The sequence below is a fragment of the Rhea pennata genome, chromosome 5, assembly GCF_028389875.1.
Source record: "Rhea pennata isolate bPtePen1 chromosome 5, bPtePen1.pri, whole genome shotgun sequence".
NCBI lineage: Eukaryota > Metazoa > Chordata > Aves > Rheiformes > Rheidae > Rhea > Rhea pennata.
In genome coordinates this window covers 65,600,130-65,627,559 of record NC_084667.1, presented here as the reverse complement: position 1 = coordinate 65,627,559, position 27,430 = coordinate 65,600,130, and the positions used below count along the sequence as shown (strand labels likewise).

At 41.4% G+C, this 27,430-nt stretch overlaps 1 protein-coding gene across 1 annotated transcript in view; it reads left to right on the top strand.

Moving 5' to 3' along the window:
* Window positions 1–3,798: 3,798 nt before the first annotated feature.
* PELI2 (pellino E3 ubiquitin protein ligase family member 2) overlaps window positions 3,799–27,430 on the top strand; it is a 76,660-nt gene continuing 53,028 nt past the window's right edge. The window contains exon 1 of the mRNA XM_062577633.1: window positions 3,799–3,905. Coding sequence (XP_062433617.1) covers window positions 3,829–3,905 — 77 coding nt within the window. The 5' untranslated portion in view covers window positions 3,799–3,828. The remainder of the gene's footprint in view (window positions 3,906–27,430) is intronic.

Genomic DNA, 27,430 nt, shown 5'->3' with positions numbered 1-27,430 from the left:
CTTTTTGTAAAAAAAAAATGTCTCATGGTCTTTGTGGCTTCTTGTAGTGTTTTCATATAGAATTTCCCCTAATTTAATGTTACTAGTAAATCTCAGCAATGCGTCTCTTAACAGTTCCTTTTTTTCTGGACTAGAAGGTGCAGATTTGTCAACCTCTTCCAGGAGAAGGCTGCTCTTTCGTTAACGAAAGGCATTATCTGATGAGGGATGAGGCATCTTCATCTCCTAACGACGGCGGCGAAAGCCCGTAGCGAGTGGGGGCTACCAGCATTGCATTTCTCCATCGTTATCCTACTGCAGTGAAATGGAGTTTGGGCCATCTGTCTGCTAAAGAGCCCATAACGGTGCCAACTCCACCGGTGTCTCAGCCGATGCCGAGCCTTTCGGCTTACAAAGCTAACGGCTTAATGATTGCCCATATCTAACTGCAAAAGCTCCCAGGACGGGGAGGGAGGCTGGAGAACAGCTACTGGAGCAGGACGTTGCAGGACGTCATTCCTTTTGCGACATCTTCCCGGCATCTGCACCCGACTGCTGTTTTTCTTCTTCCTCCCACTCCGGTTTGAAGGCTCCTGGGGCAGCGGCAGCCCAGCAGCTCGCCAGCAGCTCCTGGCAAGGCACTTAGCAAATTATACTGTCAAATGCAGTTATAAGACCACTTTGGGCCCTGCTGGGTTCCTTTCCCACTGCTCCCTACCAAAGCAAGGTTTTTAGGGAGAAGTCCGAGATATTGTTAGAATAACCCAGTTATTTAGAGCAGACTGACGTGTTTTAAGAGCAGAAGCCTTTGTGCGCATTTTATTTGTCTTTTAGACTTTTGTTGATCTCTGAGCCCATGCTTTAAGAGAAGGATCCACGGTGACTGCAAAATCTTGAGATGTCTCTCCTGAACGATAACAGCTCAATTAGAGCCAGTCATTAGACAGTTATAGCTAAGCTCATCTTCTCTTACGTACTTTCCTAGGTCATTTTCTTGCTGGATCCTTCTATAACTCTTTGCAGCTGGCTTAAAATTTTTGGCCTTTCAGCAAACTATTACGGTAAGCTTCCTGGCCAAGGTGCCCCAGCACTACCACGGTCTCCTGGCAGTAACCCCTCCCCACCGTGAAAACGGAGAAGTCATTCCTAGCCTTTGGCTTCTCTTTGAGCTGGCTGCTCATCCATGAAGCACTTTACATCTCCTGCTACTTTTGTTTCTTTGAAATTTGTTGCGGCAGCAAAGCTTTTGTGAAATCCGTGTGCGTGGTAGACGTTTAACCACCTTCCCCATCGCTTGCATCGGCTCCTTCAAAGCATGTGAATGTGTTACAGACTCCGACTTCTTTCTACAAACTCCCCGTTGCCATTTCCCCTGTGCATCATATTTATCAAACGCGTCCCTGGATATCTGTATTCACCTATTTTTTGTTACGTTCTCCCCGAATTTGCCCAGTGTAGGAATCAGATGGATTGGGCCACTGTTCTCCAGCTTGCTCGTGGGGCTTCTTCAGAAACCGGTGTCAAGGGTGCTTCTTCCCCTCCCTGGGGGACGTATAATACACAATAATATGACAATAATAAAATATCTAATACAACAATGATATAATAACGCAGCCATTTCACCTTCTGTCTCTTAGGAAACTTTGGGCCAACAACGTCTCACCCGGAGCAATTTGTCGCTCTGCCAATTTACTGTTTTCTGCTGAAACCTCTGCAGCCGGTGGCTGCGGCGAAGAGGCTCGCCAGACCCGTTCCTGCTGAAGATGGTTCTGGTGCGGGAACCTCCAGAGCCCGCTCCCAGTGCAGACAGGGGCAGGGAGGTCCTTCAGCCAGTCCACCATGGTTTTAGCTTGCTGAAGTCTTCCTTCACCCTCCCACTGTCCGTGGGCCCCAGTGAGTCTCTGGTAGACTTCCAGTGTCCGCTATCTTTTCATAAATTTCTTGAAGCATGGGTGTAGCAGACAGGTTGGTTTTTCACGCAGCTTGCTGGGCTGCATTTGTTTTCTTTGATGGTGACTTACAGCCTGGCTTTCCTTTCTATTTCGTTAGGGCAATAAAGAAGATAAATCTGCAATAATTCAGCTCTCCGTCTTTAACAAAACCTTGTCTTCTTCATGCAGCCCCTGGGAAGATCTCCGTTTCGCAGACCAGCAAGATTGGCTGGGATTTTCCATCTCTTCTCTTTGTCTGAAATGAGAGAAAATAAACGGTCCTGGGAAAATTCATAGCTAAAATGCAGCTTGGGTCCGAGGGAAAGGTTTCAGTGAGGCAGGACTCAGTACCAAGCTCTAGATCTAGAGCCCCCTGACCTCTGGGAGGTGAGCTGGAAACGGCAGCCCAGACAGCGCTATAGAGCCCAATATGCTGCATGCAGCCTAGAACCCTCCTCTCAGGCAGAAGGCAACCTAGAACCCCTGTGGAGGCCACTCAGATTGCCCCCCAGTGCATGACCTAGAACCATCATCATGAAAGAGCATGAAGGATCTGGAACCCCATGGTGTGCTCTAGAACCCGTACATGACCTAGAAAAATCTCAATGACTTTATGCTGGAACTTAGAACCCCACAGATCACCCTAGAATATCCATGCGACCCGTAACTATTGCAATACATGTACTTGGGAATCTAGAAACCCAAGGTATGCTGTAGCGCCTATGCACAATGTAGAACCATCACAATGAGTTCACGCTGGAGCCTAGAGCCCCAACCCTCTCCCCGTGGTCCACTGCATATTTTCTAAGTGATGTGGCAGTTCACGTTTGGGGAAGGCTTTTGTGGAGGTTTACATAATCAACACTGTAGCAAATACAAGCAGCTTCTATAGATTAAGCCAGAGAGGTGGAAATGCATGGTAAGGAAGAGATGCTCTGGTTGGTTGTGAGTGTCTGCCTGCGGTGTCATCTGTTTGCAGGACTCTACGTGTTTCTTGGTAAAGTAGAAAAATTAGTATTAAAGCTTTTAAATGTATATATACACATTTGAAGTCTTGTCCAAGCATGAGGCTGCTATACATCTCTTGGAAGGAAGGGCTGGCGGCAGTTCTGAAGCAGACACTGAATACTTCAACAAGAATCTGAATAGGGTGTGACAGTACTATTAAATTCTTGCTCAGCATCCCTCCTGTGACTCACTGAATATGTTATATGTGCACTCTAGAACCTGTGTATGACCTAGAACCAAGAACCAAGGGTACCATGGGGAATCTAGAACGCAATGGTGGGTATGGAACTCTCCGTGTTTCAGAAGCCAGCCTCTGCTGTAGGCTGCGTTGAACCTCTCCCGCAGGGAGAAGGAGTCTGGAACCCCGCGAGGCGCTCTAGAACCCTCGGCCCTCTAGACCCCCCCGGCCCCGCCCCCTGCCCCGCCCCCTCCGGGGTGGAGGTGGAGCCGGGCCCGCCGGAGCGCGGCCGCTTTAAGAGCGGCCCCGTCCCCTTTACTCTATGTTTACATAACAGAGCGGGCCGTACCACTCGCGCCCAGCGGAGGGGGGGCGGAGGAGGAAGGGAAAGGGGCGGAGCGGGGCGGCGCAGAGCTCCCCGCCCCGCTCGTCCCCCCCCCCCCCCCCCCCCCTTCCGCGGGTTAGTGAATGGGAGCGCTGCGGGCGGGGCCACGTGCGCACGGAGGGAGGCGGGGGCAGAGCGGCGTTTCGGCCCGCCCCCCTCCCCCCCCGCGGCGCGGGTTGGTACGTCCCGCTCGGCGCTCCGCCCCCCGCCGCCCGCCCCGCGGGTGTAGTGGCCGTTGTCGGGCGGCCGCCGGCTCAGTGCGGGGCGCAGCGCGGGCCGCGCTCGGGACTCGCGCTCGCGGCGGATGGGACTGTAGCGGCGGCGGCGGGTGACTTCGCGGCGGCCCCATGTTTTCGCCCAGCCAGGAGGAGCACTGCGCCCCCAACAAGGAGCCCGTCAAGTACGGGGAGCTGGTGGTGCTGGGGTGAGCGCAGCGGGGGGCCCGCGCGGAGGGCGGCGGGGGCGCCGTCCTGAGAGAGCAGCGCCGGCGGGGGGGAGGCGGGGGCGCCCCCTCCCCTTCCCCCCTCCCTCCCCCCCCCCCCCCCGCGGCGCTTTGTCTCCCCTCTGAGGGGAGGCGCGAGACCCCCGGCGGCGGCGGCGGCGGGGGGGGGGGGGGGTCGCGCGCCGCTTCCCGCCTCTCCCCGCGTGCGGCGCGGCCGTTGGGAGCGACCGTTGGGGCCGTTGCGCCGTTCGCCGTGTGCGTGTGCGCGTCCGCCCGCCGCGAGTAACTTGGCTCGCGGGGAGAGCGCGGCTCCCTCCGCCGCCTCGGCCGGCCGCCCGGGCGGCGGAGGGCACGGCGAGCGCGCCGCGGTGGGGCCTTGCGAGGCCGCCGCGGCTCGGCGGGCTGGGAAGAAACTTTGTGCGGCGCCTGGTGGGGATTGAGGCGCCGCCGAGCGAAGTTGCTGCGCGGAGCCCCCGCCTCGGAGCCCGTCCGCCGCCGAGGCCGCTCGCAGGTGCTGCCGAGCCGCGCTCCGCTCCTGCAGCCGCTCGCCGAGCTTTCCCTGGCGGTTTCTCTCCCCTCGCTCCGAGAGACGGCGTCCTCCTTGCAGACTGCAGGGGAGATGACTTTGGAATTAGGAGGAAAGACGGGGGGGGGGGGGGGGAGGGGGGAGAATGGAGCACTTACATTCAGATTCGTAGTGGAAATGTTTATTTTCTCAGCTTGATAGGGATCCTAAAGTAATCCGCTTGGTATTATGTTCTTGCCCTGCTGTTTAAGCTTGAAGCCTTTCTGCTGAACGCCGTAGAAGCAGATGAGGGAGAAGCATCTAAGCCGGGCTGCTGGGAACCCTTGTGAACCTTATAAGAGATGTTTAATTTTGATAGTTTAATATCTAGAAGCATACGGTTAATGCAATAATTTTTAGTAATAAATAGGTTTCCAGCCAGCCATGAAGCAGAACAGTTAGAGCCTTGCTGCATTATTAAACCTCCCCCAGAATATGTTACATATTTGCTGGAAGGTCGTTCTTGTTTCCTTTCTTCTTTTTTTCTTGTCTTTCCTTTTCCTTTTCTTTTTTTTTCTTTTTTTTTTTCTTTTGTCAAGTCATTTCATAGAGAACTGTGTTCACCTCTGCAGCGTGACTGTTTCAGTGGCCAGGAGCAAATAAAAATAGCCGCCAAGACTGGGTAGCCGGTATGTCCAATAATGTATCTTTTTTTCGTTAAGGGATGTTAAATGTTGCTTGTCACAAGACAGTTTGGACATATAGTTACAATGGAATAAAAATCAGCTATTACTGTGAATGTGATATGGCTGGTACTTACAAGATTTGAATTTAAGTCAAGTAACTTGATTTAAGAGAAATATCCATATCAAGCCAAATTTAATAAAGGAATGTTCTTACTGTTACAATTGTGAAAATGGAGGGTAACCTCTGCTGTGCAACACTCTAACAAAAAAGCCGTAGTGTAATGTTGAATCTTTAATTAAATTAGAGTGCATAAATTGATGTTGTGCTGCAGAGGCTTCCTGTGCACAGCTGGAAGCATTTTCTTTTCTGTTGCTTTACTATTTTTAGCAGCAGTTGAAAGTACCAGAAGTATGAAATGTTTTGGCTCTGATATTTGCCATAGCAAATTCTGATATGCTTTTCCTTACATATTGATATGTATTGATCCTGGCTTATAGGTTCAGGCAGAGGTCTTGGTCTTCATTGTTGTGTGTTGAAACATACCAATAAAATTTAAATAAACTCAATGTGACTGGATTTAGTTCTTCAGTAATTTTATAGAATGGATAATACTAAAGTTATATCTGCTGGGTGTTTATATATAAAGGCAAACAAATCCTCTTTGTAGTAGTTACCAGTAAGTCTGCAAACTGGCAGCTGAATCTTTTTTGCAGTTAGTATGCTTTGTAGACTACCTCTAACTACTCTGAAGCACAATAAGGCATTGGTCATCAAAGTTTACTGACAAAACGTAGTTGCTAGACCTAATGTAAAAATAGGTAGATAAGGTAGGAGAAAGACGGACTGTGGTTACTTCAGCAATTACCCTTTCTACTTCTGGACCAAAGATCTGGGTTTTAAGATCAAGTTGGTATTTTTTTTATAGGAGTTGGTTGCCACACTTTCTATCAGAGATGTCTGAAATATTGTATTATTTATGGCACTGCATACAAACAGTTAGCTTCTCTCCCCCCCTCCCCCCCTCTTGGTGATTCAATGCTTGTGGCTAGGAACTCATGAAACAATTTGAGCATCTGTTCTGTTTCCTTCTAAAAATAAAGGGGTGCAGAAAAACTTCTGAAATTTCTTAATACACAGTCTTATTTAAACTGAATTCCAGATTATGAGATTTTATTTTTTTTTAAAAAAAAGTAAACCTGCTCTCCTCTTCAAAGTGAAACTGAGGCTCTGAACTACCAGAGCCAAATATCACAGCTCTTACTATAATTGCTTGATTAAAATTGATGTAGTGACCTCACAGCTAAATTTTAGAAAGTTGTTGAGAGACGCTCTATGTAGATTAAGAAAGAAAACATTGATGTTGATGAAAAATTTCTGTCTTGAGCTGTAAGACTTTTAAATTAGTTGGTGAAAATGATGATGTACAAGGAAACTAACATACCTGGCAAACTGCTGAAAATTCTGTTTTTAAGGTGGCAAAACTTTCCCTCTATCTTTTGCTTGTACTACATCTTAGCAGTATTAAAATAGAGCTGTTCTATACTTAACCCTTAAATCAGGAGGAAAGTGTTCTTTTGGCAATAGGTAGTTCTCCTGCAAGAATGTGTTCATATTTTGTCTTGCAGTCATTGTGATTGCTTGTCTTCAAGTGAATGTGATGAGAGGATAAAGCTTAATGCGTTTGAGGTCTGTCATTGCTGCAAATACATCTCTAACCCTCTCCCCGTGGTCCACTGCATATTTTCTAAGTGATGTGGCAGTTCACGTTTGGGGAAGGCTTTTGTGGAGGTTTACATAATCAACACTGTAGCAAATAAAAGCAGCTTCTATAGATCAAGTCAGAGAGGTGGAAATGCATGGTAAGGAAGAGATGCTCTGGTTGGTTGTGAATGTCTGCCCGCGGTGTCATCTGTTTGCAGGACTCTACGTGTTTCTTGGTAAAGTAGAAAAATTAGTATTAAAGCTTAAAATATATATATATATATATATATATATATATATATATGAAGTCTCATCAAAGTATGAGACTGCTATACATCTCTTGGAAGGGAGGGCTGGAGGCAGTTCTGAACCAGATACTGAATTCTTTAATAGTACTGTCACACTCTGTTCAGATTCTTGTTAAACTCTTGTTCGGTATCCCTCCTGTGATTCACTGAATATGTTATATAATACAGAGCAACTAATGGTTAAGAACTCAACTAGGGAAAGCAGATGAAGTATTGTCCTATCTCCCTTCTCCCTCCAGCTTGAATTGCACTGTGAAGACTTGGTTCTAATGCAGTGGTCTTCTGGCCAGTATGTCCTTGTCTTGTGCAGCGAGTGCTTGTCTTTGGCTGTGTGTGGATATCTTTCACCGAAGGCAGTTGTCTGGTCTGATGCCCTTCAGACTTTTTGTCTGGGACTTAGTGAATGTAAATATGTAGCTTGATCCATTAATGTATCTCTGCAGACTTTTCTGATATGTAATGATGTTGATGAGTAGTTCAAACTTCTCAGAAAAGTTGCTTGATTAAAATGAGACAGCTGAAGAAGGAATGCCAAGGAAGTTTAAGTCTTAGTCAATGGGTGAGCTCTCTAGCGGTTGAAAGATTTTGGCTGTGATACTAGATCTGATGAATTCAGTGTCTTACCACCAACGCTAAGGAACTCTGCATTGAGCTTCTAATAGGGCAGTGAAGTGTGTGTGTGCGTGCATGCACTTGTACACACATACACAGTGTTATAGCCTTTGTGAATTTTGCAATATATAATCAAAATTTTTATTGAGCTAGACAAAACGAAGGGCTGCTGCTCCGTGTTGTTAGAGCAGTCCCTTTGAAATCACTGTCAGCGTTCTATTTATGCAGCTTCCAGAGTCAGCCATTAAAAATAAATGAATATGTTGAATTATAGGCTTCAGTGTCCAAAGGGACAATTGTAAATTGTTATTTGGGCTTTGTTTAATGCAGATCATTGAATATCCTTGAATAAAAGGGTTCTAGTTCTGCTTGAATTTAACTTATGGGGGTGAGTGGCAATCTTGAGGCTGGATTTACAGTGATAAATTCTACTATGGCTTTTGGGAAGTTGTTTGATTGATAAACTGTGTTATACTTTGATCAAATTTAGATTTGAAATGTGTTGTTTTATGTTAATCTGAAGGGACCTGCATTTTTAAACTTTTTCTCATGTGGCCTTTTTCTGACTGATCAAAGTCACTTCTTAACTGCTACCTCCTTGTTGAGTTAAAGTTCCTTAAATGTTTCCTACTTCTGAGCTTGTTTTCAGACCTTAAATTATCTGTTTGGCTTTTCTTTGAACTCTTTTTGTTAATATTCCAGAGCCGCACAGCAAGAAGCTGATGCATTTTTTTCAGTAACGTTGTCAAATACAGAAACAGTATAGAATTTTTGCATGTCTCTTATCTATTTGCTTCCCTTTATGTGCCAGAGGGGCGGGGTCATCCAGGCCATAGCATTGTACTGGGGCTTCGTGTTGCACTTGCAGGGATTTGCTATTTGATATAAAACTGAAATTTTGTGTGATGCTTTTGTAATTTTCTGTACTGTACAGCTTATCTAAGTTACTGAGACTGCTTTTGGACCTTATTTTAAAATATGCTTTAGGCTTCATTTAAAGGAGTGTCTAGAGCAAATACTAATAATGGTAGCCCCCTATTACATATCTTAATGTTGTTCTTCCATCTGAGAAGTGTTTGACTTAACAGTCATATTTGGAATCTGCTGCTCTAAATGAACTTTTTTTTATATATTGAGAATCACTTCTTGGAGACCTTTAAGTGCCAGTGCTTGCTTTATGATGCATCTTCTATGCTGCACATTGAGAATATGAGATCAGCTAGTTCAGGGCTTACAAATAGATTAATCAAACACCAGAAATACTGTGTCCAAATAGAACATTGACTACACTGTAGAAAAAATAATATAAAGGATAAAAGAAATGGTCATATTTGATGAAAGAGTCATGGATTCTTTTTCAATGAAAGCTTGTGTATGGCTGGGTAGAGCAAAGATTTTTTTCATTGATGCTAAGAAAGAAAACAAATCTGAATTGTCTCTCTGTGACTGTTCTATTTCTTAGAATACTTTTGACTTGCTTGGAGTGTGGCTTTATATCCAATTGTAGGTTTTATTCACAGCATGTTGATACCAACGTAAAATCAGGGACCAGGAATTTCAAACTCTAGAAGCTGAAATCTGCGTATGCCAAGGCAAATCAGAGTATCACACACTTACTTGTTTAACGTTTATTATAAAAAGGAAACTGGATGCATTCTGGAAGTTAACCCCTGAAAACCCCCTTGGCACGTACAACTAGCAGATCATGTGTATGGAAGTGGAAAAAACTTAAAATACAGAAAACATGTTGTTTACATTTTTCAGACTTGTTTGCTCAGAGTGAGACTTCCTTGCCTTTGACTGATGCACTCTCATGTAAAACCAGAAAGCTGCTACGTTCCTCCCTGGCAGAATCAGTGATGCGTAGTTTCCATTTTTATTTGAAGTATATAAATGTGTTGACATCGTAAAAGTCCACTTGGTTCTACTTAAAAATATGCATATAAGACTAGAAATTACTTTCTGGGCTAGTAAGATCTGGACTTTATTTTCTTCTGAAGGCAGCATATAGTTTAAGATACTTCATGCTCCATCTTAAAAGCAGACTGTTATAAAACTGATTACAAGGTTATTTGAGAACAGATTCTTTTTCATAAGAAGTCAGGAACTTTTTAGTATCCAATTTAATCTAAATAACAGTCAGTTTTTATACTCACTCACTGTGGAGTTAATGCTGCCCCTTAACTTGCTTAGTCCTTATTCCTCAGCAGTGACAGCTCTTGTCAGCCTGGTACTTTGGGTAGATGTAACCTCTTGTACTCTAAGCTAATGAGAAGCTGTGTGTATATAGTATGGCTCTGAGCCTGAGCCAAATGCCTCGCAGAAGGTATCGTTTGTACCAGTTTAGCTGGGCTGGACTGGCCGTTGTCTTGTATCCTGTTTCTCGGAGGTATTGTCTGTGCATGTTTTGGTTCTGAATTTGTGTTGAGTGTCCATGATTAGAATGGATATGAAGCTTCTCAAAGAGGACACCTCTAGTCTGTTGTGCAGTGGCATTAATACCTCATATGTTTTCTAGAAAAAGTACTTCTCATGACATAGTCTGGGATTGTATTTGGTTCTTCTACAGTTGTCATATTTGTGGCTCATTTATCCTGTAAAGTAGAGGAGGTAGTCGGTCTGAGCTCCCGACTTGAAGTAAAAATGCCTGTTAGTTTCCCGGTGTGCTCTGTGTTGTCAGTCTTGTTTTGTGCTGTTGGATAGCCTAAATTCTCCCCTGTGCTGAGGATGCCTTTCAGTTCTGGCAACAAATGTCATCAGTGTGCATCTTCACTCTGTTTGAAGGCCATCAGTGAAAAGTTTGTGAAGTTTGTCCAATGATTCAACCTTGAGGGGCAAGAGTGGTGACTCTGGAACAGAGAGCATGTCTACTTCCAGAAAGACATGAAAGGCAAAACTTTTTTTTAAGTACTTTAGTATGTGTGTTCTCACATTCGTCACTTCTGTGACCTGCATATGCTAATGCTGCATTGAAGAGATCCCTCTTTTCTTTTAAATGACCTCTTTCTCTCTTGACAAGATGCTGTTCAGAATTTTATGCCTCCTTGATCTTTGGATATAATCTACAATACTCTACCAGTTCTCTTCTCTTAAAGTAAAACTCTCGAGGTGTCTCTGCTGGACTTGAGTTATTTTTACAGAAACTCCTTTTATTGTCTTGTAGGAAAGAGTTTGCTCACCCTCTGAGTTAGATTAAAGATTGTCTATGTGTTGATGGAATTGTGTCACTTGTACCAGGGTTTTTGGTGTTTTTACTACTTAACAACTCTACTGCAGTGAGGTGCAAAACTCTTCTTCAGTTGGTGACTACCTTGCATTCCTTGCTGCAGAATAACAATTCTCATTTTTATTAGTTTGTATATTATACTCTATATGTTGTAGACCATATGGATGTTTAGCTTTATATAGGTTATTACTAGGTCTTGAGATTCTAGGGGCATTCAGACACTTGGGGGACCAATTCCTAACCTGTCTGGCAAGCTGTAAGTAACATCTGGGATTAGAATGTTCTAATCCTATTACTCAGTGGCCTAGAATAGGCCTTGGTCCTCTTACTAAGCAAATAGTGCTAAATCAAGAGCAGTAGGGGGCTTCCAAAGAAGCAGATTAATGTGCTTAAAAAAGAAGAGAGAGAGGAAAAGACATACTGACCCTAGGAAGGGTGGCAGTGAGTAATCTGTTCATGTAACTACAGATGGGAATCATGGCATTGGGAATTCAGTAGTGAGAGTAACCTAGCTTTGGGTTTGACTGACTTTTCAAAAGAAATGTCTTTCTGCTGCCCTTCTCACAAATAGCCCTTGATGACTGGAGCTGATAATGGCGCTTAAGATGCAAGATGATGTTTATATAGGAAATCTTTACACAGCAAAACTTGTAACAGTTGTAACATAAACATTCAAAGTCTTAAACTTGTTACTGAGGGGATTTTTTGGGTTTAGTATGACAGATGTGAATGTGGTGCCACTGAACTTCTATTGTCTTGATGTAGTTTTCAGTAACTTATAGTATAATTTCTATTCCTAAATATAGGAGCGTTTTGGGAAGTATCAGCTGTTTCACACTGAATTTCTGTTCAGACTTCAAGGCCAGAATGTAAAGCTCTGAGGTCAATCAAAAGCAGACATTGCAGCTTCTTAATGGCTGCAATTATTAGATCATGGTGCAGAACAAATAATCACTTAAAGCTTTCCTCTGTTTCCCAACAGACACTTCATTATTGACAAAACGGAAGTAGTGAAAATGGATGCAAACAACAACTAGAATGCTGAAGAGTTTTTTTCATTTAAAACAACGTGGTTTTGAGTTAAACTGGACTTGATTAGGCATGGCATGAGGGTGTTAATTGCCGAGAACCTGTTAGGCACGCTTCTGTCAATAGCAGTTTTCATCTTCTCTAGGTAGGAAAAGGGAGAAAGCCCAGTTAGTGCTTCTAGAAATAATTTATTTTAGTTTTTTCTTTTTTTCCTCCCTCCATTTAACAGTACCACCTTCACTATGAACTTTGGTATGTTGTGTATCCTGACATCACTGTAAGTAATAATTAGCCTACTTCTTGGAGGATGAACTAGACGTGGCACTGCTTGGCACTGGTAGCAGAAGGCTTCCTATGCTAGAGAAAGGCCCAAGGGCAATATGTGCCCTTACAAAATATTTGACAATAAAAATTTAATGCTCGTCTGCTGTATTTGTTTTTATAACTGTGTTATAGCTACATTATTGAATGTGTTGCAGCCGATTGTATTGGGTAGAGATGAAGCGGCCAGTTGCACAGTGAGACACATACTAAATTCGAATGTTGATGTACTGAATTGCCTTGGCAAAGGAATGGGAGTCAGGGAAGAAAGTTGGAGGTAACTGGTGTATACTACGTTAAAGGGAGGAAGCCAGCCGGCATTGTGGTCCTCTACTGGAGTATTGCAGTGTTAACTGATCCCTGCTGTTGCAAATTCTACTTTTTGCTCTTCACATCCAAAGACTGAGGACAAAGAAATGTTGGCATAGTCTTTCTCTCTAATTGGTAAACAACCCTTTGGAAGTAAATCTTCATATTCAACTACAGTGATGTGATTTCAGATTACTCTTTGCTTTGAAATCTGTATGCTGTCTTTATTTTAGAATCCCATAAGCTGCTAAGTTTTTGTGAAAAAGCTTTATTCTTCAAGTTGGATGGTTTTGGTTGTGCCTAGCAAACAGGTAGACTTTAGACGGATGAGCTGTATCCTCTTAAGGCAAATAAATGTCGTGGAATAAGCCAAAGTGGATTGACTGTGAAGACAATTAGTCACTATATGTGGCTTAAATATATAAAGGCTTAGATCTCCAGTTGCATATTACAAATAAACTAGAGACCAAATGTGCAAACTCTCTAGCACATGCCTTTAGGAAGAGTGAAAGAACTGTTTAGTCTGGACACAGAAGTTAATGGGCTGAAACTTTGACTTAAGCACAGCTGTATTTCTTTATGTGGAACAGCAAGACTTTATTTTGATTGTCGATGACTCCACGATTACTAAGTGAGACATGCCCTTTGAAACAAAAGTAGTGTGCATGTGTTCTGCTTTTGTAGGAAAGGCTGAACTGCTGAAGGATGCTGAGAATTGCACAGTTCCTGTTTCTCTGCTCATCCTGTGACAGAGACTTCTATTTGAAGTAGATTACTGTAATCTTTTTTTCTAGAACATTGGCTAATAAACCAAAATATTGCTGTATTTCCAGTTTGCCTGCCTTCTAGTCCGTGCTTGGCCTCTGAAAGCAAACAGCTGTAAAACTCAATGCTCAGGTTCAAAAATCACTTTGACATTGTAGAGGAATCTTTCAGATTAGATATGATTTATTATCTTGTAAGTGGTTGAATAGTGAATAGTGGTTGCTATTTTTTTCCTTTTCATCTGATCTTCCTTGGGCTAAAGAAAAGCCTGAAACGTGAGAGATGCCTTTAAATGCCGTTGAAATGCCAACCACCTTGGAATGGTCATGGCAAAGTTCCTTCTGTAGTCAGTGTCTGGGTAAGCTGCAGTGGTTTATTCTCAAGGACTTTGAAGTTTTTTTTAGTTAAGGTGCCCAGCTGGAGCCACTGGGATGCAGAATGCAAGTTATTCATTAAGTTTTAGGGTTATGCATTTAGACTCCTCAATGTATTCTCAATTCCAAAAAGACTTCTTAAATAATACTTTTTGATAGTGAATCCCAGACTCTGTTTAAAGTCTTTGACAGAGCTTTTCCAAAAACACTTTTTTTTTTTTTTTTTTTCCTTTGGGAGACAAGTGTGTCTCCCAAACTGCCTTCACTAAATAACTTACTGACTTTTGTGCCTACTTCTAATATTTGAGCATGAGATGTTGCTGTTAAGTTGCTGGCTCAGCCCTGTGTTATCTGTTCAGTTGCACAATCATGCTTCCAGCTGCAATACTTGAGCGTTATGTATCTTGTTTTATTGCTGGTTTTGAGTTTCCAGTATGTAGAGTAGTATAATATAGCAAATACCTTTCCATGTAAGGATACAGGGAAATATAAAATATAAAGTTCAGTTCCCTCTGTAAGCAAAGCTGGGGTTTAAGCCATCAGCAGGATCTAAGTCAAGCTTTTAATAGCTCAACATATCCTCCTAGTTTATTATGTGCTATGTAACTTTAAATTCAATTCAGGAGTTGGCATGTGATCACATACTACTAGTTAGCACCTTAATCTTCTTGGAGAAGACTTGTTTGTATTAAGGTTTCTCCTACTGGAAAATTCTCAGCATAGATAGACCAATTGTAAAAATAATACCTTCTTAAGGAATAAGCAGATCTTCTGGTGGCAAAAGTGATTTGCTCATTCTCTTCTGGGCATTTCATAGCGCAGGCAGGAAGGAACTGGATTTTTGGACTGGCTAGATTCCACCTGCAGACTCTAAGCCACAGGGAATATGGGCTGATTCTTAAGTTTTGGGCAGACATAGCAGTAGAGAAAAATGAGCTGTTTCAGTTCTGTGAACTGAAGTTTGTTGTGAACATGTTATGAATGTGTCAAAGTGTGATGCTGTGATGCTTTGTGCAGTGTAAAGTTCCAGAAATATAGTAAAGATTAGTTTGTCATGCATAAGTCAAGGGAGCAAAACAATTAGTTCAGTTAAAAAACAAAAGATATTAGTAGGTAAGTGTGCATGGTCCTCTTCAATATCCAGGAGATAAATGTATTCATTTGTAAAAACAATCATTTGTTTATGAAAATCAGAAATGCAATGTGATTTTCTCCCTGCTCCATCATTTCCACCGCTCTTACATTGTCCTCATCTAGTTCATGTGTAAATGATTGTAAACATTTTGTTTTATTTACTTAGGTTAAGGTAGTCTACCACTTATTGACGATTAACGTGTATCAGCTAGTATTTCCCTTTCTCCAGAAACTAGAAGACCCTACAGAGTGTGAAATCCTACAATTTAGTAGTCATAGTTGTTAAAAATACAAAATATGTTGTATAACCTTGTGCTTGACAGGATCATTTTGATTTCTTATTGTCTGTTCTTTGATTCCTCTTTCATTATCTGCATTTTTTCCTAAAGGAAAGAATGTTCAATTCTTCAATTCAATTTGGAATAAATTAAGCATAGTTCAAGTCCAGAGAAGTTCTGAACAGGTTGTTCATTTCAAATAACAACTGCTTGGAGCTTTTGGAATTGCTTGAAGGCATTTAAGTGGGGTGGGACAAACTGTTTGAAGAGCTGAAGCTACTTTGAGACATAAAGCACACACCCTGGATAGGGGTGGGAGAATAATGTAATTAGTTTTAGGGTGATGACCTGAACACGAATGGAATAAAGTCAGACGTCTGAGGTAGTTACTGCTCCCCACTGTCTAGGCAGCCTTGTTGCTGGAGGACACCACATCCTCAAATCTGCTGGCACTGTTGGCTCCTGTTCCCATCATTTTCCACTTACCTTTGAATGCTCAGTGATGTACTGAAAGCTGCAGTGGCAGGTGAGATTGTAGTCTCTAAATGGAAATGAAGTACATCATGGAACTGATCTTATTCCAAAGCCTTCCAGTGCTGTGTGTGCTCTGCTGAGGATAGTCTGTAGCATGAATTTCCCCACCACCTGGTTTTGGTGGACATCAGAGAATCTGTGTGACTGTAATAGCCTCAACTCTGAGAAAAACTTAATTGGAGCTGTCAACTTACAAGACAAAGAGGGAATCCAACTGCAAAACATGGACCCAGAGGAAATCATGCTTTACTGGTTCGTTAGATCATTAAATGCCTTGTTTACGACTCTTCATTACCATTGTTTCACTGTTTTTAATACTGGTAGGACATCAGCTTTGGGTAAATGGGAATGAATGCAAATGTTTTGACACTGCACGTAACCAGTATGAAGAGTGCCTCACAATGTCATAGGCCCCGCTGGCAGCTTGGGCCGCTCCAAAACTTCTGTCCCAGTGTTGTGAGGAGAAACTTAGTGTAGTAGATGCATTCATCATGTACTCCAGTAACTATCAGGAGGTTTCCTATGCAAAGGTGTTGTGCTGGGCCTTTGGAAAGGCCTTCGTGAGAGTCGAGTACCCCATGAAGCACTCTGTTGCCCTTGTGCTGCTTTGGATCAATTGGATTCTAACTTTTTTAGTGGAAAAGGAGGTCCCTGAAGGCCAGCTCTTTCAGTGTCTGCTTTCCTTGGAGAACTAGCTTTTCAGAGGCCTTTTAAACAAAACCTGAAGGTTGTTTTTTGGAATTGCAGATGTCCCACGTAGTCAGCAGCCTTATGCTTTACCCCTCATGTATTAGCTCAGCTCAGAAGCCAGACTAGTATTCTGTGTTACTCAACATACACAGTAAACACTTTGGGTTTAAAACTTTCTGGAGGGGGAAAGTTGTACTCTTCAAGTGGTTATGAAACAGATTTTTTTTTGTCCCTGGCTAGGAGTCCAAAAGGAGAAGTTTGTTTGCTATTTCTCCACTTTGAATGTCTCTAGCAGAGTTGGGGCTTGTTGGGTTATAGCAGGCATTTCCAGAAGATAGTACTTCTAAATTTTAGACTAAGGTATTAAGACAGGCTGATGGGATATGAATGCTTCCATATGACATATCTGTCTTCTGCTACCCCCAAGATGGGAGAGCAAAGGCACCTCCCTACCAAGAGATTTCTACGTAATGGAAGCAAATGCTGCTGTTCTCATCTCTGTTTCTGATGATGTAGGAGGAAAACAAAACAGTTATGGATGGCTTAAGGGTATAATACCAAAGTATTAACAGGGTAGCATGGCAATGTGCTCTTCATTTTCTATAATACATGAGCGATCTATTTGGATGGAGAAGGGAAAAGAGACAAGAATTTAGGTGTTTGCAAGACCCATGTAAAAAGGAAAGAGCGTGGGTAGATTGTTTGTCCTTGGGCATCCTCATGCTTGGGAAGAGAGGGGGGATGACATGCAGGATTTCTTACTATCATGATACTGTCCCATCTGGATAACGGTAGCTTCCCATGGCCAGGTGCCCTTATGGAGAGTGGTGTCAGGTATAAAAGCTTCCGAGGGCAAAAAGTAACCTCTTGAGCCAACCAACTGTAATTGATTGTTTTATTTTCCTCTCTGAAGTAGCTGCTTTTTAGACATATTTTGCTGGGAATCTGCTTCTAGTTTCAGTCTTGGGCTCATGAGCCCTACTTCTGCAGCTGAATTTCTATTTGGCTTGCAAATGCTAATTTTGGGTCCTGTGATACTGTTTAGAATTACAACCTTTGCTTTGGGAAATACTGTTTTAGACTCTGCTATCATGGTCAGACTTGCCCTGTAGTGCTCCCTGGCCTTAAAAATTGAAGAAATCTAGATAAGTAAAGAGAAACATATGGGGTGCTTTTTTATTTTATTTTATTTTTTTTTTGGTTAAAGCTGGGGAACAGAAATAGTAATAGTATATTGACTATCTTTGTGGGTTTTGGCTGAGAAAGAACAGGACTTCCAAAGGAAAATTTATGAGGGAGAATTGTATGTGGTTTTAAATTTATTTTCTGTTCTACAAACCACTATGCCACTTGTGTGCATTACTTTCTGTTGGAATGTATAAATACAAATTTTATGGAACTTCAGTTTGTAAATGTGTAACTAGAAATAGGCAGGCTGGATTAGAAGTACAAGTTAAGTTTAAAAAGGAAAAAGTTCTCATCCTTCAAAAAACTTTGTCATCACTGAGCATTTAGCATGGCTTTGTGATTTTAATAGTTGCATCTGTATATGAAAGCACTTTTGTATGATAAACTTGTTTCTGACCAAACGCTGTCTTGCTGCTGCGCTGAAAATGGAGTGCCTGCCTGCCTGTCTGAAGACAGTCGTTGTGCACAGTCTCATGTTTGCACAGACATTGACTGGATTGCAAGCGGCTGTACAGTGAGATTCCTCTGGAGGTCAGAATTCCTGTGGATCCAAGAATGAAAAACTTAGGGAACACATTTATGATTTTGAGTCATACTTGGGAAGTGTGTGCAGATGCGTCATAATTTCTGAGTATTTGTAGGATTGTCTTCCGAGAGCAAGCTTCTCTAAAGGCTCCATTTTTATTTTGATATGATATTTTTGGAGAGTCCTGTTAAGAGAAGCCAAGTCTCAAGTATTCTTCGGGTAGAAGTGTAGAATTGAAAAGCCTTGCTATCTCAAAGCTATATAGATCAGACTTAGTTTTGCTTATCAGCTGTAAATGTTTAACAGCCTTGCAAAATCTTTTGCTGGCTAGAGGTGACTGACTGATTAACTTTGTTATGGATTATGATAAGGGCAAACAACCAAGGCTGTTGTGAATTTGTAGGTTGTCAGTACACTTTAAGACTGAAGAAGACGTATTGAAGTCTAGTTCTCTGCATTACTGTATTTACTTCTCTCTCTCTCTCTCTCTCTCTCTCTCCCCTTTTTATTTTTTTTAAGATTGTAGGAAAAAACAAATCTAGCTTCAGCTATGCAACAATTCTTATTTACTTAGGATGAACACACTCATCTGGTAGCTTTCAGGCAAGCCTTTTTTTTTTAACTGAGGAAAGAATAATTCCTCTTGTATGCCTTTTCTAGAGCATCTAACAGATTTATTATCAGAAAAAGTAAGTATTGCTTAGGTTCCTTGTCAGCTATTCTAAGTGTAATGCTGCATTGCTTCTTTGTGTTTTCTAGACTTCTAGTGTTGTGCAGTTCTTCCAGCCTCCTGTGTATTCTGCCTCACCGAATGCCCATTTTGTATTGTTCGCCATTTGTATTGTTCGGAGAATAAGAATTGAAAGCACATACCTCTAAGGTCAACTCTTACAGAATACTGCGTGGTAAACGTTAACGATGGATCAATTCCTTCGCTGATGCCTCTGGTCCTAGGTGGTAGTGGAGCAGCCTTTTAGAATGTATCTAAGCTGGAAACTTGCCACCTCCACTACTTTCTGGATTCAGAAGGCAGAAAAGTAACCCATTTTTCATCTTTGCCTACCTTGTCTAAATCTGCCTGGAGCAGACCATGAAGTAGATTATCTCGTCTGAGATGTCTTGTGCTGCTGTAGCTGACAATGGTCATGTAACACTGGTGATGCTAAGGAAGCTACTGTGGTAAGAGAGACAGTAGTGTTTGCAAGGGTACTGAAGGAAACCTGATTCTGTATTTTCTATTACAGATGCAAATATTTGGGATTCTGCTATATAGCTGGGATTGAATAGGGAGCCACGTATGTATAAGGCTGCCCTTTCCTGGGGAAAGTAAAAGGGAAGTTAGAGCTGGTAGGATTTCTGCTTCTCTGAGCTAAATGATCCTGGAGTGAGCCTTGAAGATTCTTCTCATGCCTGACTCCTTAAAAAAGCTGTGAGTAACAGACATGCTGGAACTTCCTGGCCATGGAATCGCAAAAACAATATTACAGCTGCTTGTATTTGGAAGATAACTGAAGCTATAAGAAAACTAGCACTTTTTCTCACAAAAATGTGAATTGTCAAATTGCCCATGATAATGTTTTAGAGAAAGTGTTTGGCTACTCATGAAACAAATTGTCTGGCCCAAATTGTTGCTTGAATCAAGTGTAATTTCTCTATAATATTTAATGCAGTGATGTTTCAAGCATAGCACGGTGCCAGTCCTGTTCACTCCTCAGACTAAAGTTTGAATAGTTTGCTTTTGCATCTTCAGGCATGTATGAAGCACAAGCAGGTAGGTTGGGAACATGCTTGGCATGTCAGAGCAGGTGTATTTGAGGTCTCTTGTCATGTTACATTGTATGAAATCTAATTTGTTTTAATTTTTAAACTTTGTTTTTTTCCAAGCTGGTATTTAAAGGGAGGCTAATTTTTTTCCACATAGAAGTGCGTGAATCCAAAGTCTGATGTTTTGGATAAACAGTCTTTTTCCTTCCATGCTTTTTCTTGCATCAAAACCCAGCTGTGCACTGTACTACTTTGAAAGGGATTTAGTGTTCATCTGACTTGTTTTGAATATAGTGAAAGCTAGATCTCACTTTTTATCACACGTATCCATATTTAGTTTAACAAAATGCTGTTTCAAACAATTTCAGCGGTGTTTGGCTAGATTATAGATCTTGGATGAATAGCATTTCTTCTATAATATGAGAGATTTGGGGTTAGAAAGAAGATTCTAAACATGGTGCTTTGCCTACCTCCTATGCTTTTTTAGCTAGAATAAAAAGCATGCTTTGAAATGAAGTTGATTAGTTTATACCCTGCATTTTCTGTGCACTAGCATTGTAGGTTTTATGCAGTAGTGAATGGTTTTGGTTGACAGCATTAGAGATGGGCTTAAAGCACTGAATAAAAGTGCTTCCTTGTTAAATGAATGCTGGGGGGAGAAGTAAAAGGTTGGAAATAAGGATTGTTAAGGAAGTCATTATGTGAAAGAACTGATTCTTACCTTTTGTTTTCTAAAAGGAAAAAATCCTTTGCATTCTTAATACTCCTGGCATATTGCTTTATGTTGGAATTGATATAGTATGCTAAATGTGTTTATATGGTGTGTTTCTCTTCTTTTTATCCTCTACCTCCTTAATAAAGGTAATTGCTCTTTTTCCATACTATTCTCATGGTTATGGATGACTTCTAAGAAATACGTTGTAGGTGAGACTACTCATTCCTGTCTGACTGCAGTGTTTAACTGGATTGCCTATGCAGGTTTCCAGCTATTAAGTTGTTTGGAACTGTCAGGTTATCTGACTGTTTTACTTGAAGCTCATCCTGATGCCCTGGCAGTCAGCATAAGCATCCTCCTTTAGGCTCTTCTAGTGTATTAGCACTGAATCAAACTCTTGTGCTGTTTATATAGTTGTCGTTCAGAAAATTATGCAGCAAATCCTCCATTACTGCCTCTTGAAATCCCTGTTTCCACATTGTCATTAATACATGCAGCTGAAGATCTTAAATTTCTTTTACTAAACTAGGGTTGCAGGGCCAACTGAAATTTCTACAGAATTTTGTCTTTCAAAAGCTGTGGGAAAGATTTGCTGTCCTTGATTTTACAAGAGCAGAAGTAACAAAGTATTTTCCAGAAAAATAATCTGGGGCAAGTAACAAACCAGTTATTAACAAAACATTGATTGAAGAATTACAGGAAGCTTCTGTAGTAGTTCCCCCCCCCCCCAGCTGATAAGAAATGGTAACTAACTTAGACCTGAGGCTCAGAATTGCATTCCTGACGGGATCTCAACCTTTGTGTTACAAGTGGTTATAGTAACAATGCCCTGATTCAAATGCTCCTCGCTTTCAGACGGGTTGTATTCATTATATTTTCTTGATCTCCAGAGGTGGCTTTCCATGTTAGTGAGGGAGACAGCACTGAAATAATGGAAGGGGTTTGGAATTTTGAAGCAAATGAAATGTGTAGTATAATTAGAGCTACTTAAAAGTAGTTCTTTTGTAATTTGCTATTTGCAGCCCAGTTGTCCTTTAACTCTTTTTAGATGGATTGAAGTTTGTGTAGACCAGGTGTATACTCTCTTGAGTTGTCTATATTTTGTAAGCTAAACATATAGGAGGATTAGTCAACTTTATTTTCTCTAAATAGTCATATTGTCTGTAAATCAAACTTAAACTTTTATTATTATGTTGTAGTCAGGGTAAAATTGGGAGGATATACCTGGTGGCTGACCTGCTCATTCCCTTTAAAGCTAGTTAGCTCTAAAAAGTATTTTTTTTCCAGTCTGCCCTTCTGTTCAGTCCTGCTGACAGTGGGTAAATGTATAAGAGAGAGAAATAGTTCAGCAAAACAGTTAATGCATAAGCTTGAACCCAAGTCTATTACCAGCTCCTGCTATCTCTTTAAAAAGGGCAGGAAGAGGCTATAACAGATAGGAATAGGCTTTTATATATTTTTGCAGTGAGGAACACACAAAGCAGAAGATCAACCTGTTCTGGTCCTGAACACCATGAGAAAAAGCCTGTTCCCCCTTCAACTCTAGCTACTTCACACATGACTTCTTGGTGTTTTCAGTAAATAAGGCTCGGCTTAATTTGTATACCCCAAGAAGGAGGGAAGTAGTCTCTCTAGCGTGTATGATGTGTTGTAGGCGCTGCTGAATGCATAGGTTATGCCTGGTGTGCATAACCTTTTAACCAAGTGTTAAGCTAATTTGCACCTGTGATGGGACAGAGGGGCTGACTATACTTAAGCAAAAAAGCACCATAAGCTTAGATGGCTTTTATGCAAGGTGACTATTAGGTTTGTAATAGTATCAGGAGCAATTAGGAGTAGTTTTTGAAATGTAGTAAGTGATTTGTAGGAGTCCAGAGCTATACCAGATGTTTCCAGTAGTCTCAATTTGACTAGTGAAAAATCACCTGTAATCACGAGCCAACTATGCCAACTCAGCCTCTGTTCTGAGGGCCAAATAGTGTTCTCCTGCCTCATAACTATATGGGTTATCAGGTCAATCGGCATTTCACTGAACCTCTGTAACCTCTTTGAAGGCTCTAGGATTGTATGGGTTGCAGTAAACTGAGAAGGCAGTCAGTGCTAAAACTTGGTTCTGGGAGCTGAAGGCTTGTTGCAAACAGTATTGATCACTGCACTAACAAATATTCCAAAAATACTCAAGAGGTGAGCGCTTCATGATGTTTTATGACAGTAAATGATTTGACAAAGGCAAGTTATAAGAATAAACACTTGTCTAGGAAAAAAAAATGCTGACTGCAATCACAACCAGTAAATGTGCCATACCTCTTTCAAGAGTAATCAAGTTTAGAGATGTACAATGCTTCAGAATGTACTTCTTAACTGGGGAAAGAGGTGAAATTATTTGGGATTTTAGAACTTGCTGGTTTGGATTTTCTTGCTCTACAGGAAGACTGCTTTTTTTAGCTGTATTGCTGGTAGAGTGGTTAGGAAGCATTTATTCCTATAGAGCTGTCTTGGCCAGCAGAGTCTGAGGTGGGACTGTGTAAACTCCATACAGTCCAACAGGCTTGGACTTATTCCAAGGTTGCATAAAGCAATGGTCTGCTGTCTTGGATCAGTGGCTCTTGTTACTCTAAGAATAGAAACTTTAAGTAAATCATGAGTAAGCTTTCCTACAGTTAATATAGCAACAGAAACGCTGCTCAAAGCTCCTTTATTTTTGCTGCTGTGATTTTTTTTTTTTGAATGGTTTCCTTCAGAAGGAAACAAATTTGATGAGACTCAAACTTTCAAGCCCATGGATCTGCTATGGAGAGGAAAAGAGCATAGATTTTTAATTTGTTGGATTTGGCAAAACATACAGTAGGCATATTTTTGATCTGTATCTCAGCTGTTTGTTGCATGGGGGACAAGGTGATGAAGCCTGAGGATGCATCTGTTGAAGATGCCTGAAACATTCATTACAAGGGTGGGCTTTTCAGACCTGCTTACAGAGAAATGTCACAGACTGGATCAAGCCCTTGAGTTAGAGGTAGATTTAGATGACTTTTCAAAAACCTGCAGCTACGTTTTGCAGAAGATAGTTGCAGCATAGTGGGAAATTACATATTTTGAAGATAAAATGGAACCTTCTGGTCAGTCTAGGCTTGTTAAGCTTCATTTGAAAAATGGAAAAAAACTATCCTGGGTGGGTGAGAGCAATATCTTCCCTCCAACCTCCAAGAAACCTCTACATTAAAGGCTTTTAATGTACTGTATTACAGTTATTCACAAAGCACTAAAATGTTTGTCAAACAGCAGTCTTAAACTGACTGCTAAAACTTGCTGCAGGAGCAGGCTGATGGTTAACACTCATCCTGGTGATGGAGGCTGTTTCTGAGACTGGAATTCTAATTCTTGATGCATGTTAATAATTGGGCAGAGAGAAGCTTAGAATTAAATTCAGTTTTGATTGGAAGCTTGAGATAATATCTAATACTGATACACAGTAGCTGAGAACTGACTTCAGAGGAGAAAATAAATCAGTGCTATTTTGTTGGTAGGGATGTATTACCTATCTTTGCTTTACCTATTGATAACACTTCCCAATGAGACTAAGTTTATGAGAATAACTTCACTAAGCCTTTTAACTGAAATTCTCAAATAACTAGCACGCAGGAGCAAGTTGTTTTGTGAAGGTCTGGTATAGAAAAACCTACTTGAAAGAGAATGTGCTTTTTTAAAAAAGAAAAAATCTAAAACCTATTTAAGTTACTTTCCTGCAATAATAAGTTTCTACAAAATGAATTATTCCATAGGGTGAGATGAGCAAGGGAGGCAAAATGTGAAGTAGTGACAATGACACGACACAAAAAGAGAAATCAGTTGTATATCCCTATGTCAGTGTTGCATGTGTTGAAGTTCTCTGTCTTTTGATAGGAACTTCTGAGGCCTTTTTTCTTACAGTTTGTTTTCAAGGAAATAAATGTTGGCTCTTTCAGCAGAAGAGGGCTTTCCAGTTAGTTGGGACTTTGGCCTGCACTTGTGAAAAGCTCTGTGTTTGAATGTCGCCGAGGTGAATAATGAAGCTTTCAACTGCTAGTGTTGTAGGTACCGTGATACCTGCAGACTTGCAGTACAGCCAAAGGAATCTTTCGTGCCCTCTCTGCAATTTTCCCCTTTTTCCTGATATAAGTGCTTCTGTGGTCTTGCAGTGAACCAGAGAGCAATGAATTGATGTGGTTTAGAATTTTAAAGATAAATCTAGTTTTGTTTCCCATTCATGTAAACCAGGGAGAGAAGAAACAGCATTGGAACAAACTAGCAAATGAAAGATGAGACTGCTGCTTTTGGCAACAGTGTTGGCCCACACTGGTTCAGTGATGGTAAAAATATGGAGTAGGCACAATCTGTTGTTTTGGTACATTTGCTGAGTATATACTATAGTACAATACCAAACACGGAAGCAGAATGTACTTAAGAGGAGGAAAAAATAGCTGAAGTCTGACTTCAGAAAGAAAGCTATCACTAATACTTCTTCAGCTTAATTGTTTAGCACAGTTGGGATATGCTTTCTCTGGTGCATTAGAGCTGTTGTAGCAACTGAACTGTAGTGTGCAGTATGTTCAGAGTTGAGTTTGTGAAATAGGATGGTTTGCTTCTATATGTGACTGTATGCTGTAGAACTGTTAGTAGTAGCTGAAGATAGCAAAGTGTAGTTATTCCTTTTTGCCCAGGAGTAAAAGGGACCTGTGAAAATTACCTACCTGTTTGTAGTCTCTTAGGCTGTAGAGGTGTGGAAAGATAATGGTATTTAAGTTTTATGGTACTTCCTGTTTTCACAGCATTATAAAAATGGGCTATGTAAAGCATCTTGTGAGTGTGATATCTAGTAGGTACTCTCCTAAATCTGGGGACAACATGCCTGAGTTGAAATCAGACTTTTCTAGGTGCTGGTCAAGTGCACCTGGAAAAGTGTGTGTGTGCGCAAGTGCACTGTTTTCTAGCTTTGTTCCTAAATAACAGGTTTTACCTGCAGCTTACCACTGGCTAAGTCTGGTTCCTGGAAAAAACGAGCCTTATGTAATAAGCCGTCATACAAATACTTCAGAAGTTGTTGATGGTCTCTGATATAGTGAAATAGGTTCCTACAAGACTTGAGGAAAATGAGGTGCTTGCACTGTGAGAGAACATACATGTTCTTGCTTTCTAGACACCAGGAAATACACGTAGAGGAGAGGCTTTTACTATGTATCCAAACCATGGGAAAAAACTTAATTGAGGTTTGCATCCTATTAAATGCCAAAATCCTCAATTGTTTGATGTAAATCTGTAGGAAACTGGCGTTTGTTAATTATGGTGCACGTAGCCTATGGCAGCACCACTCCCTTATTTGCAAGGAACAGTGCTATCAACAGAGATAATTCTCCCATGAAGTTTCATAATGCTAGCTGTCCCAGTGTTACTGCCATTGAGAAACAATTCCTCTTTCCACATGTGGAACATCTGTGATGTTTTGGAACATCTGGAGAACATCAGAATTGGCCCCTTAGATCTGCATGTGGACAGGATGTTCTCAGAATTATCTTGTCTCAAACTTGATTTCTCCTAATTCAGGTTTAGGGCTTTAGGGGGGTGGAGGAGAGTTTCTGTTGTAGGTTTTCCTTTGGTAATGTTGGACACCTCATGAAGCAAAAAGTTTACTTGTCTTTGAGCTGCCTCAGGCTTCTGTAGCTATTGAAGGGGTGTAGAGAGGAGAAGGGAAGTGGGCTCGTGCTTGTTGAGAAAGGTTGTGAGACTTGATACAGAGCTTTTATTTTTGAAGCTCTCATTTGGTTGTATGCAGTCCTGAGCCTTCAGTGTACAGTGGGAATATGTGGTGGCTGTTCTTGCCCCTGCTCTTGCCTGTGCTGCTACCTGAAGCAGGGCAGTTGTTGCTCACCCAGGCTGCAGTACATGGGCCCTGCTCAGTTGTGTTGGGACCTAGAGAAAAATGAAGGATAGGAGAAGCCAATGCGAGTCTGCTACCCCCAGAACAATCTTATTTGCACACTTCCAACAAGTTAGAGAAGCCAGGTAAGTTTTCACGTAGAGAAGTCTGCGAGTGGGTGGGTGGTTGCAGGTCCTGTTGTGGCTGAGAAGATCCCTTGACACCAGTGTTGGTTGGCTTGGTATGCGGCTTGTGCAGTTCCTTAGTGGTAACGAAGGTGTGGCCCAAACGCCACGGGGAGGGTTTGCTTGTGGTGAGCAAGCTGAGAATCCCAGCCTAGAGAAAACAAATGCGTCTGCTGTCTGTAGAAAGGAAAAGGAAAAGTCTTTGTTGCTAGATTTTTTTTTTCCTCCCCCGCAAAACCCATATATATGCCTAGTAACTGTCCTATCGTTTTTTTTAACCGATGCAAAATCAAAATAAAACTTACAGGTCTGTAATTGAAGCAAAACAAATGGTAAAACTGTCACTGAAGTCCTCCTGCCCGTTTGTAAGAACAAAATTCTAAAAATGTAACCAAAAAACCCTTCATAAAAACTTGTCAGTGCTAATCGGGACAAATGAATGAATTGAACTTCTACTTTGCCTGCATTTCCTCCCTGTTCAAAGTTCCCAAAAAGCCTTTTAACCTTGAGTGACTTCTTCCTTTCTCTCCCCTTTTCTTTTTTAATCTTTAAATCCCACAAAAGACCTGAAAAGAAATCAAATAGTCTTTTCTGCTTATAACCCTTTTGTGAACATGAGACACTTAAGACTAGCTTTTTTTAAAATGGATCTACTTAAATGCAGTACTGTTGAACCATTTATACAATGTAAAATCTTTAATTACAGAATTGTTAAATACAGATTAGTTATGATTTCTTATGGAAGTATTGGTTTTTCAAGTTTTCA